At 36.8% G+C, this 11,748-nt stretch overlaps 2 protein-coding genes across 2 annotated transcripts; both read left to right on the top strand.

Annotated features, from left to right (window-relative positions):
- The first annotated feature begins 203 nt into the window (after positions 1-203).
- Positions 204-4,143, top strand: LOC144453594 (protein NCBP2AS2 homolog). Its single transcript, XM_078144918.1, has 4 exons — positions 204-332; positions 1,701-1,734; positions 2,173-2,245; positions 3,395-4,143. Exons 1-4 carry the CDS (start codon positions 310-312, stop codon positions 3,592-3,594), a joined length of 330 nt encoding a protein of 109 aa, XP_078001044.1. The 5' UTR covers positions 204-309; the 3' UTR covers positions 3,595-4,143.
- Positions 4,144-10,072: 5,929 nt separating this feature from the next.
- On the top strand, positions 10,073-10,936 carry LOC144444783 (uncharacterized). The gene has a single exon (XM_078134321.1). The coding sequence runs from the start codon at positions 10,073-10,075 to the stop codon at positions 10,934-10,936; it is 864 nt and encodes a 287-aa protein (XP_077990447.1).
- Positions 10,937-11,748: the final 812 nt, after the last annotated feature.

Raw genomic sequence — 11,748 nt, forward strand, 5'->3', positions numbered from 1 at the left:
TTCTAAATTCTGAGATATATCCCGGCCTGTTCGCCTCAATAAATAATCATATCCCTCCATATTAAAGGACTTCCCCCTTTACCTTTTCACTTACATTTAATTATCTGTATATCACTTTGTTCACAAATATTCTGGCGAATCGCATCGGATCTCAACCTGAATCCGATGTTGCGTAAGTGTCTGAATTTGTGTTTATTCCGTAGTAGCACTTTAAGTTAGCACAAGGACTGAAGCCTGGCGCACGTAGCTGTTCAGTGGCTGTATATATAATTCTTTTTGACAAACATGACTTTCCACAGGTAACCTAAGATGGTTTTACGCACAATCCTTAGGTGAGTTAGCTTTATGTGTGTCCATTAGCGTCATTGTACGTGGTTATGTTGTCAGTCACTCCTTCCAGGTATGTCGTCGTCAGTAACGTGATGTAACGTTGGTCGATCTAGTACACACACGGTCACTTGTCAGCTAGTAGTAGTACTACTACTACTGTGTATAGTATGTACTTTGTAAACTAGTAGTGGTATATTCTATTCAGGGATGGTCATAATACAAAAATAAAGCCGTTAAAAATATTAAGTATTACGAATATTCAAAAAATACCGTCACCGGTGTTTGCATGCAATTTTGAAAAATCTCATGTACGCCATTATGGAATAGAATAGCAGCTCACAAGTGACTGTTGTTGGTACATATGGTTACAATATCATGACTACGTTGTATATATGCTACACCATGGATATATTCTCAGTGCACGTACGTTTGTTGTAATGCTGTAATCCTGCTTATACAGACGGAATAAGTCGGTTCGGTTCTGACGTTGTCCGATCCCATTTCCATCTCCGATGTAGAAGGGAGTCAGACTGTTTGATAGTCCTTGCAGACAGATAGTCTAGATCTAGCAGTCCAGTGGTATCAAATCATCTCAGTCTCAGAGAGATGCCATGGATAGCACTAGACTAACAGACAGAGTAATTTGGAACTCAAAAGAGGATTAATATATAAAATAAAAACATATAGAAATGAATAGGTAAATAAACACACACATACATACATAGATACATACATACATACATACATACATACATACATACATACATACATACATACATACACACACACACATATATATACATACATACATACATACATACATACATACATACATACATACATACATACATACATACATACATACATACATACATGCACGCACAGACAGACAGACAGACAGACAGACAGTAACACATACACACACACACACAAACAAACATGTTCTCATTGTAGCAGTACATCAGATCTGGTATACATTGACAATGGTTTTTTCAAGGTCGATATGAGCACACATAAGTTTGTTTTTTTGATACTCCCTCCCTCACCACCATACTCTGCTGTCCACACTGCAGAATTGCTCATGGGAAAGAGAAGCTTGTAGAGAGATAAAAAAAAAACTCTGATTATAGAACACATGCTTCACTAGTCACATACACTCATTCTGAAGAAAGCTGAGTGATTTAGCCCAAATATACTTGGTAAACTATTTATGCTCTGAGTTCAAAACTAATACGAAAAATTAAATTAATTTTTTTTTTAAACCAACTTGTTCTGTAGTTTCTTGTCACCAATGTACATGTCACTATCAGACACCTCTACTATCAACTGTCAGATATACCTTATAAAGTTATTTCTTTATGTCTTTTCAGGTATATTGCCAATCATCCTCAGTTGGTTGAGAGGGTGAGTAAATTACACCAGTGCAGTGTTTTCTGTTAAGAGGATGTAGAACAACAATTGAGCAATTTGTTTTTGCAGTCTTTGATTATTGGATTTGAATAGGATCCACTGACTGGAAAAAAAAGTGATACCGGTACTTAATTCACCATACTAGTAAGGATGAAGTTATTATCAGAACAGATGGTATGACAGATCTCAAATGATTCAGTGTCATCAAAATGCTGTTTATTTCAATATCACATGAATGTAATATCTGGCAGAGACTGAAAATGCAAGCTTTTCAGGAAATCTGTAACAATGACAACAGACTGCTCGATACATCATGTTATTCCACCCTCATTAGTGAGAGTGGTAGGCTGATGGGTGAGGGCGCCATAACATGGCACATTTTACCGACGACATTGATAGTTGAAACAACCTAATTTGTTTTTCATTTTGCAGCTTTCAGAAACATGGGTCATTAGAAGACTTGCTCAGCTGACAGCATATTCTTATATAAAAGCAAAGGAAATAGGTCAGTGTACAGTACACAGTGTTAAGTTTTCTTGCATCGTATTTTAGCCCACAGACTTGGGTATGTGGCTTGAAACTGTTGTTCACCAGAACAACACCCAGTATGCGAGTCAGATAGGCAAGTATCTTGGCTAGCATTGTATCTGTATGCAGATACAATCAACAATCAACATCAGAAAGTTATAAGGCATCATCCAAATTTTAAGAAAATCAATGAAAAGAAGCTCCCTTCCAGGATAAATCATGTTATGGGACTTCTAGAATATACACAGATGGTCAGATAAGAATGTCATGTGTGTATGTAAAAGTTCCGAATCTGATGTCATAATTCTTCATTTTTATCATAAATTCAATGTCCTTTTTGTTACAGTTTTATCGTGTTTTTGTATCGGTCCTTTTCCTAGGGAGCATCTTGTGAAGCCAAATTCCAGTGTTTCATACATGTGGCTATAAAATATCTGTATGTGATAGTGACTGCCTCAGATTATCACAATTTATAGTACATACAAATGTATATAGAGAAAAATCATGCCATCATTGCATATAATTTCAAAAGGTTTTATTCAAACTTACTCAGTTACTGTCAAAATGATAACATCATATATTAAAGCATGTCTTCTACTTAATGTGTTTGTATTTTAACTGCTAAATCCTAAGAATTGCCAAATTACAACAACAAAACTAATGTAAGCAACGATGTCAATGAATGGGTTAGTGTACATCAGTTGTATGAGTGATATGTGTTGTAGATGTCACAGTGAGAACATGTGGGTATTGGTGTGAAAGAATTGCTTTTAGTAATTGAATGGATCGTACTACACAAATGGCATTGCTGTGATTTGAAACTAAAGAAAATGTTAGAAGGGTTGCACTGCCTTATGTATGTCCATAGATGAATATTCATCTATGTGTACACACGTTTAATCACTTGCTACAATTCCTGTTTAGTGAAAATGAATAGCATTAGGAATACTAACAAATGACAAATTTTCAATCTAATATAAACCAGGCCCACATTTGGGTGTCCAGGTTTTCAGAAAGGTTCTTACCTTTCCACATTCAGACAATACCACACAGAGACATGTAGACTAACAGGTTACTGTTCCCTTTATTCAAGCGTTGACTTTTTTGTCCTGTTTTACATGTACAGGTGAAGATGGTGTACACAAAGGTGTAGACAAGATCCGTGACTCAGAAATACTTAGGAGTCTTGAAGATCAACCTCAAGATGAATCAGATAGATTGTCATCATTTACAAGAACATTTGCCAAAGAAATTAGAGAAGGCATGGATGAATTGAGTCAAAAGATGGAAAAAGAAAAAGACAAAGACAAAGACAAAGACAATTAATATTAATGCTTTACCTTTTAATTTACACCAACCATTTTACATCCCTTCAGGTTTTTTTCCGTGCAATTCATGCATGTACCAAAGTATAGAATGATTACCTTTAAAAATAGAGCGAACAAGAAATTATAAGTTCTGAAGATGAGTGCAGACTTGCTGACAGTTTAACTTTAGTGTTCTACCTAACTAACCAATTGTAAAACCCGTAACACTGAAGTAAAATGATTTCACTCTCTTTTAGTATTCATATCAGGTGTAAAATAATAACACAGGAACATTATACCAGGGTGGTAAACATGGTATTACCAGTCGACTGTCCTCCCTTCACGAAATATAAAAATATTCTTGCTTTGAAGGTTAAACCCCATTGTCTACAGGTGCTCTCATTATTCTATATATACTCATCATTGTTTTGAGTACCATACATAGTTTTAGTGAGATGATACTGTCTATCACTTTCAGGCAAAACGTATCATAAACAATAGTTATTGTGTGTAAATAATAAAACAGTTGTTGTTTTGATATGAATGAAATAGACTATTTTCTGAATGTTATGGAACAATAACTTTAATGTTAATAAACCAGTTTTAGGTGGTATTACATAATTATGTACCAGATTACTTGCACTGATGTGCATGCATACTATTGTTATTTTCACTGCTGTTCGATACCAAAAACATAATTGCATACCAGCATGCAAATGAGGGTGCGATTGTTCGCTACACACGAAATGGCCTGATTTTAATGATTTGTTATGGAAATTTGCTGTTTCAGATAAATATATGCAATACAATAACAGAACCCATGCTATGTGAGTTCCAGTATGGATACTCGCGGGGTGGGGGGGGGGGGGGTATTTGCACTCTTGCTTGCAGTGTTTCCTGCTGTTCTTCACTCCCTATGCTAATGAAAGTATGGGTGCAGAGAACACTGCAAGCAACTCATGCAAATACCCTAAGTACGTCACATGTCATGGGGTTCTGTCATTGTATTTTTAAATAATGACATGGAGTCATTCAATAATCATTCTTATGTTCTTGTATTGGTCAAGCAATTTACTAGAATCGGAATTGTTCATCATTATTGGTGACCAAAGCAGTTTGCGACAACCCATATCTATCTATTTATTTATCTATCTATCTATCTATTTATCTATCTATTTATCTATCTATCTATCTATTTATTTATCTATCTATCTATCTATCTATTTATCTATCTATCTATCTATTTATCTATCTATCTATCTATCTATTTATCTATCTATCTATCTATTTATTTATCTATCTATTTATTTATCTATCTATCTATCTATCTATTTATCTATCTATCTATTTATCTATCTATCTATTTATCTATCTATCTATCTATTTATCTATCTATCTATTTATCTATCTATTTATTTATCTATCTATCTATTTATCTATCTATCTATTTATCTATCTATCTATCTATCTATTTATCTATCTATCTATTTATCTATTTATCTATCTATCTATCTATCTATCTATCTATCTATATCTAGCTATCTATCTATCTATCTATCTAACAAACTTATACAGCACCAAATGTCCAAAGTTAAACAATGTTCAGTGGAACTTAGAGTTATGAAAATGCTCTCTGAAAGATGTAAGTTTTTTAAGCATCTTTTGAAAATGTTGAGAGAGGTTTTTATTATGTCCAAGGGTAGAGAATGTAAGGGGAGTGCCAGCATTTAACAATATTGGGAACTCATAACTTGATATTAATGGTTGAATTACATTAAAAATACACTTGTCATTCAATCTACAAACCATAGATTGATATCAAATGTGGCATCCACCATCCACCATGCATGTTGTTTTCCTTCAGTCGTCTTATTCATCAGTTTCATTGTGTTATCAACTTAAAATGCAGTAGAACGTGAAATTGTACCTGGAATGAAGATTAAATCAAGATTATTTTAACTTGAGACATTTGTCCGTCATCTTCACATGTGTTTGAAACAAATTTTTTGCTGCTCTGTAAATACATACATATTAAGTGCAAAACGCATGGAAGCTAACATTTTGCTCACCTATGAAATGGATACATGTGTGGAGGGTCTATACATGTATGTATAAAACATGTCAAAACAAAGACTTAGCTTGTCTATAAATGGGATACTAGTACACAGGAACACGTAGTTGCTTGGATAATAGGATTGACATAAGTGAACAGATAGTGATAACGGTCTGGAAAGTATTAAAGGTAATATTCAAAACTTGATTTGAAATATATAGAAAAATAAAAAATAATATTAGAAATTCGGAAAATATTTTTTTTTTTAAATATATCTTCCTCCTCGACCCTGTGCTTCAGGTAATGGCTTACAGATGAGCGCAACGTTAGAGGGCCCACTTGACCCCTGAACCAATTTGTCTCTCATACCTTCTCCAAACGTGACGTGGACACAAGCGATTGCGAGCCAAAGAGTAGAAGTTCAAGCCCAGGCTTTCCTGAATATCAGTGGTAGGTAGCTTGCTGGTGACGGGTCAACTCGTCCCACTCAACTCATTTTCAACTCGCCCCAACTCTTCACAATATAATTTACCTGTGCATATATGAAATCGAAGCTAGTAGTACTCAGTTTGGAGTGTCTGTGGTATCTCGTATTCCACTAATGAAGTACCACTTGCGCTGTAAACACATACATACTACAATACTTAGTTGCGTTAACTAGGGAGAGGAGACACGTCTCCAAAACCCGTACGCGCGGAAGTCGTAAGCGTGTCAGTCACTAATATTCTCGCTGGTTATTATCATTATTATTTCTTATTTGGGTTGTAAACATTAAGTCCTAATGTGAAAAGTGATATTCCATGACTGAGGAAAGTTGTTGTGCTAGTATAAGTTCTAGATCTACCAAACACTTAGCCAAAACCCACACCACTTTCTGCTACGAAATGTTACATTTGCTACGCTTCAACTGGCTACGTAGGTAAAATCATGTAAATGTTTCGGTCTCCGTACTTCGAGTCCATGTATCGTTTAGATTTATAAACGTTTCCTAGTGTTGTTGGGGCGAGTTGAAAATGGGACGAGTTAAAAATGGAGCGAGTTGAAAATGGGGCGAGTTGAAATTGGGGCGAGTTGAAAATGGGACGAAGTGAATCGCATTCTAGCTTGCTAGCTATAGACGCTAGACGGCTCATTCTCGTCGATTTTTCCTTTTGCAGTCTCTCAGCACAGAGGCACTTGTTCCCCGCGATATGTATCAGAATATAATAAAATATCGATAATATTGGTGTATTTAGCCAACTGTACAGTATGTGAAAGAGGTAAAATTACACTTTCTATGATCGCGCAAGTCATTGCGCGGTGAGTGGACTTGCGCGATCATTCATAGAAACAAGAGTAATTGGCTAAGGGAGCCTTCAGTATTTACAAGGGGGGGGAGGAATCGGGGGGGGGGTCACATTTTACAAACATGTTCTTAGGGGAGGGTCATATTTTGCATTATTAGTCCCCGCCGGACGAAGTCCGGGCGGGACTTATGGATTGGGTTCCGTCTGTCCGTGCGTCCGTGCGTCCGTGCGTCCATCCGCAGCTGTTTCTTGGAGATGCCTGGACCGATTTTTTCAAACTTGGTATAGGGGTAACATACAATGGCAGGAAACAGGTCAATTGGACCCAAGTCAATTGGACCCCTAACCAAATGAACCCTTGCCGAGTGTAGGGACTATGCCTGAGGCAGGGAAATTTATCAATTGCAACTCGTGGTGAATTTCATTGCTTCGTTGATAAAAGTTTGGTCTTATTTAATGCACACCGTGTATCTGTAGTTCGTTTAACCCACATGGATGCATGGTTCGCAAGACTCCAGTGCAAGACTTCTTTCGTTCTACACTTTACTCTTGTTAATGTTACAGTGGATACCTTTCCCACACCCAAACTGCAAACAGACTACACTCGTATTTGTGCTATCTATTTCTTAATGATAATGTTTCTGGATTGTGTCAAATATCCCTGAACAACTTACATTGGTTACGACGAGGGTTCATTTGGTTAGGGGTCCAATTGACTAGGGTCCAATTGACGAGGGGTCCAATTGACTAGAAAGCCTATGGCATACATATGCACCTCAATTTGTTTTATGATATGATCCAATATAGCCATTTTGTTTGCGAATTTTCCCTGTCCAAAGCCATAACTCAGACATGTGTGAACAGATCTCATTCAAAGTTGGTATTAGCACAGTGTTCTATGACATATATGTGCATATCCATTTTCGTCATGATACAATCCGATATGGCTGCCTGGCAGCCATTTTGTTTGCGAATTTTCCATGTCCAAAGCCATAACTCAGACATGCTTGAACAGATCTCATTCAAAGTTGGTATTAGCACAGTGTTCTATGACATACATGTGCATATCCATTTTCATCGTGATACAATCCGATATGGCTGCCTGGCAGCCATTTTGTTTGCAAATTTTCCATGTCCAAAGCCATTAAACTCAGACAAAGGGTGCTTGAACAGATCTCGTTCAAATTTGGTATTAGGACAGTGTTCTATGACATACATGTGCATATGCGCATATTCATTGTTGTCGTGATACGATCCAATATGGCTGCCTCGCAGCCATTTTGTTTGCGAATTTTCCATGTCCAAAGCCATAACTCAGACATGCTTGAACAGATCTCATTCAAAGTTGGTATTAGCACAGTGTTCTGTGACATACATGTGCATATCCATTTTCGTCTTGATACAATCCAATATGGCTTTCTAATACAGAGTCAAAATCATTTAATTTGTATGTATACATATAATGGTAATATTGATTACGTTCAGTATATGCAAATGTCATGGGGGGTCATGTTTTTCTTAACAGACCGTGTGCGATTTCCTCCGCCCCCCCCCCCCATGTAAATACTGGAGGCTTCCTAAATACGTCAATATTATCGATATTTTATTGTATTCTGATAGAAATGTTCTGATACATATCTCGGGAAACAAGTGCCTGTGCTTCAGCACAATACACCACGGAACTTCGGAAGAGACATGAACAGATCATGGAGGTGAGGGGAGATGGTCGGAACCGTCGATACTACATGATTTTAATGTGTAGTATGTTATCGTCAACACTGCTTACACTGTACTGTTGGTGGTAACACATTTCGGTCATTTCTCTCATATCAAATTCAATTCAGGGAGGTTAGAAGCGAGTTGTGCTCTGTAAGTTAGCAATGGCTAGCAGATGTTGGCAGTAGACACAGTCTAAGGAAATCTGATTAAAATCCGATAGAGGATGCGATGTGGATAAAAACGTAAACATATACCACGAAGGTCAGTTCAGGCAAACAACGAATGTAAAATAGCAATGAACGATTAGCCGACATCTACATCGGAAACTGCTGTAGTACAGAAAACTTTTTTATGACATTTTTAAATTTCTATTTTGAAATCAATGACATTTATCACATTTCATTATTCAAAACCTTTTCAAAACATTTTGGTTAAAATTAGCAGTTTGGTCAATGAAGGGAGGAGAGTTTTGAGTCAGTGGCATGATTAAACTGAACAATTATGAACAGGACAAACAAGTGCCTTGAGGAGTGCAAACTAGTCAATACGTGTACATGTAAGTTTATGGAAAGCCGCAGCTGTCTTAAGTCTAAAGAAAACAATATGTTGAACATATCTTTATATGATGCAAACAATTCATTATATGATGCAAGTATATCATTATGTGTGACAGTTATTGACATGGGTTTACAAGTATATTATCTCCATTTATAATAATGTACTTGACAATTAGCTGAATTAATATATGGTAATAGTTCACTCGATCTAAGAGATATCCTAGAACTTTTGGGTACTAAACCATGAATATTTTGTATGTCCGTGAACAGACAATCATACTTCTCGTAGTGTTCCTATCTAAAGAGTTTTATACATGTGAAGCAATGGATTTTGGTTAGCAATTTACCAGATACACACTTAAAATTACTGAAAATGTAACATTTAAAATTAACTATGCAGCCAGTGTGTGGTATTATGCTTTGAGAATAGAGTGTCTTTTGCAAGAACAAAAAGAATGTTTCTTGTCAACAGATTGGGGGGGGGGGGGTGTCAGTGTGTTTTTTATTTGTCAGAGGGGGTTGGATTGTTTTGTGGATGAATTGCAGGGGGGGGGTCACAGTCACTATTTTTAAGTACAACACGAACAAAAAGTCACCCGGCCGTAAAAACTGATTGTTCCCTAAAGTCATTTGTGGGATATGATTTCTCTTGATACCATGATAAGGACGTACAAAGCAAATGATCCTGGGAAATCTGGACAGGTAATCATGAACATAATTAAAAGTGGTAATATATAAAACTTTTTGAATTTTAAATCATCTGGTTGATACACATTTTAACAAGTACTGTATTTTAAAAGTTGAACTTGTTTTGTATCTGTTTGAATGTAGATTGCGCCCTCTACGCATCTTATATTTTAGGTCTTCATTTTTATAACAGAAATGGCATATCTAACAAGTTGCTCTGAAATCCCTTCACTCCTGAAAGCAATGGAAAAATGGCCTTCATCTAGCTTACCAATCTGTCGACTCCTAAAGAGCAGCTATAGATCAAACAACGTTTGGCCACATATCTCTATTTATACCGACAATAAACACGTGGGCAATGTCACCAGTGTTGTGTGTTGTCTTGGACATTTCCGCAACCAAGCTGGCAAGTCATACTCGTGTCACTCAACTAATTACGAAAAGTTGAAGTCTCTTCTGGTAGACCCAGATGTAGTTGACTGGAGCAGTGACCCTGTTCTTTTTGTGATGACTGCGTTGTCACATATTAACATCATTGAGGAATCATGTAGGTTACATTTCAAGGTGAACAAGGGTGTGCAAACTACACGCCACGTATATGTTCTGGGTGACAAATGCAAGGAAGCAACATTGAAGATATCAAAAATGCAGTTGCCTAGTGGGTATTCTTGTGCACCGGTACAAGAAAAACATGCTGGTTTAATGAAAGAACATGGTGTGGAATACCGACGAAGTGTATCTGACATTTCGAGCATTATTAAGCACAGCCATAGCCTTGGGATTTACAAGAATGGTGATATTGTGTCTTGGTCGTCTGTGAAAGAGTTTGATGACATCGGTATGACAAACACATTGCGTGAACACCAAAGAATGGGGTTTGCCAGCATTTTGACGGCAAAGTTAGCGGTGAAAATCATGGAGATGGGCGAAACACCATATGTTCTAATCTCTACAGATAATGAAGTGTCAAAGAAAATGCATGGACGACTGGACTTCACCAAAACTGTCGATAGTGACGCAGCTGTGACAACTGTAAACTTCAGTGATCCGTACCATTGATTTCACGAATAGTACAAATATAGTTTTCTCATAATCAGTGGCATGGGAACAACCGTATATTGTTATACAGAGAAAATTACATTTAAACAATACAGTCGGGAACTCTAACTGGTATAATGTGACATTAATTGAAGTTTTTGTACTCGTCTATTGGATGATGAGACACCTATTTTCATTGGCCCGACTCATCATTTTAGCTTTGATAATCCATCTTACTTTCACAGGGAAGGGAAAGAGGAAAATTTAACGATATATTAATATTTATTGAATTTCGATTCTGCAAAAGTCACGAGTTTGCTTGATGACAACATTTTCCTACAACAATGTAACGCACCCAGCGTGCGTTTGATAACACTGGCCCCATTTTTTCTGGTTGTTGGGGGAGTCTTTTTTCATCATTCAGCAGGGTTACATTTATAGTGGCCAGATGGCTAGTCCTGCTTATAGGTGGCTAATCAAGCTAGGACTCAAATTCTGGCATTGTCCCAATGGTGGCAACATACTTGGATCTTCCATGGTGGCTATTGAAACCATCGACTTTCCTTTTATTGTCACTGTCAGATCTTTCGATTAGACACTCTGCTTTCATGCGCTGTTAATCATTTTGAAATTAGGGAACGTTGTGCAACACGAATTCACAATAGGGGATATAGTTTATTTATATAACCCAGCAGTGAAACCAGGGAAAGTTTCACAAATATTATAGGGGTCCATATCAAATAGCTGATTTCATACCGCCACTCAATTATCGATTGCGATACGTTCATTCGGGAAAGTTATATCCTAAATTAGTACACCATAACAGACTAAAG

This window comes from Glandiceps talaboti, chromosome 2 (genome assembly GCF_964340395.1).
Source record: "Glandiceps talaboti chromosome 2, keGlaTala1.1, whole genome shotgun sequence".
In the NCBI taxonomy this organism is placed as follows: Eukaryota; Metazoa; Hemichordata; class Enteropneusta; family Spengelidae; genus Glandiceps; species Glandiceps talaboti.

Excerpts from the sequence above, each read along its gene's own strand:
- LOC144453594 (XM_078144918.1), top strand. The coding sequence starts at position 310 with ATGGTTTTACGCACAATCCTTAG. Across the intron at positions 333-1,700 it reads GTTTTACGCACAATCCTTAG|GTATATTGCCAATCATCCTC; the intron begins GTGAGTTAGCTT and ends ATGTCTTTTCAG. Across the intron at positions 1,735-2,172 it reads ATCCTCAGTTGGTTGAGAGG|CTTTCAGAAACATGGGTCAT; the intron begins GTGAGTAAATTA and ends TTCATTTTGCAG.
- LOC144444783 (XM_078134321.1), top strand. The coding sequence starts at position 10,073 with ATGGCATATCTAACAAGTTGCTCTGAAATCCCTTCACTCCTGAAAGCA.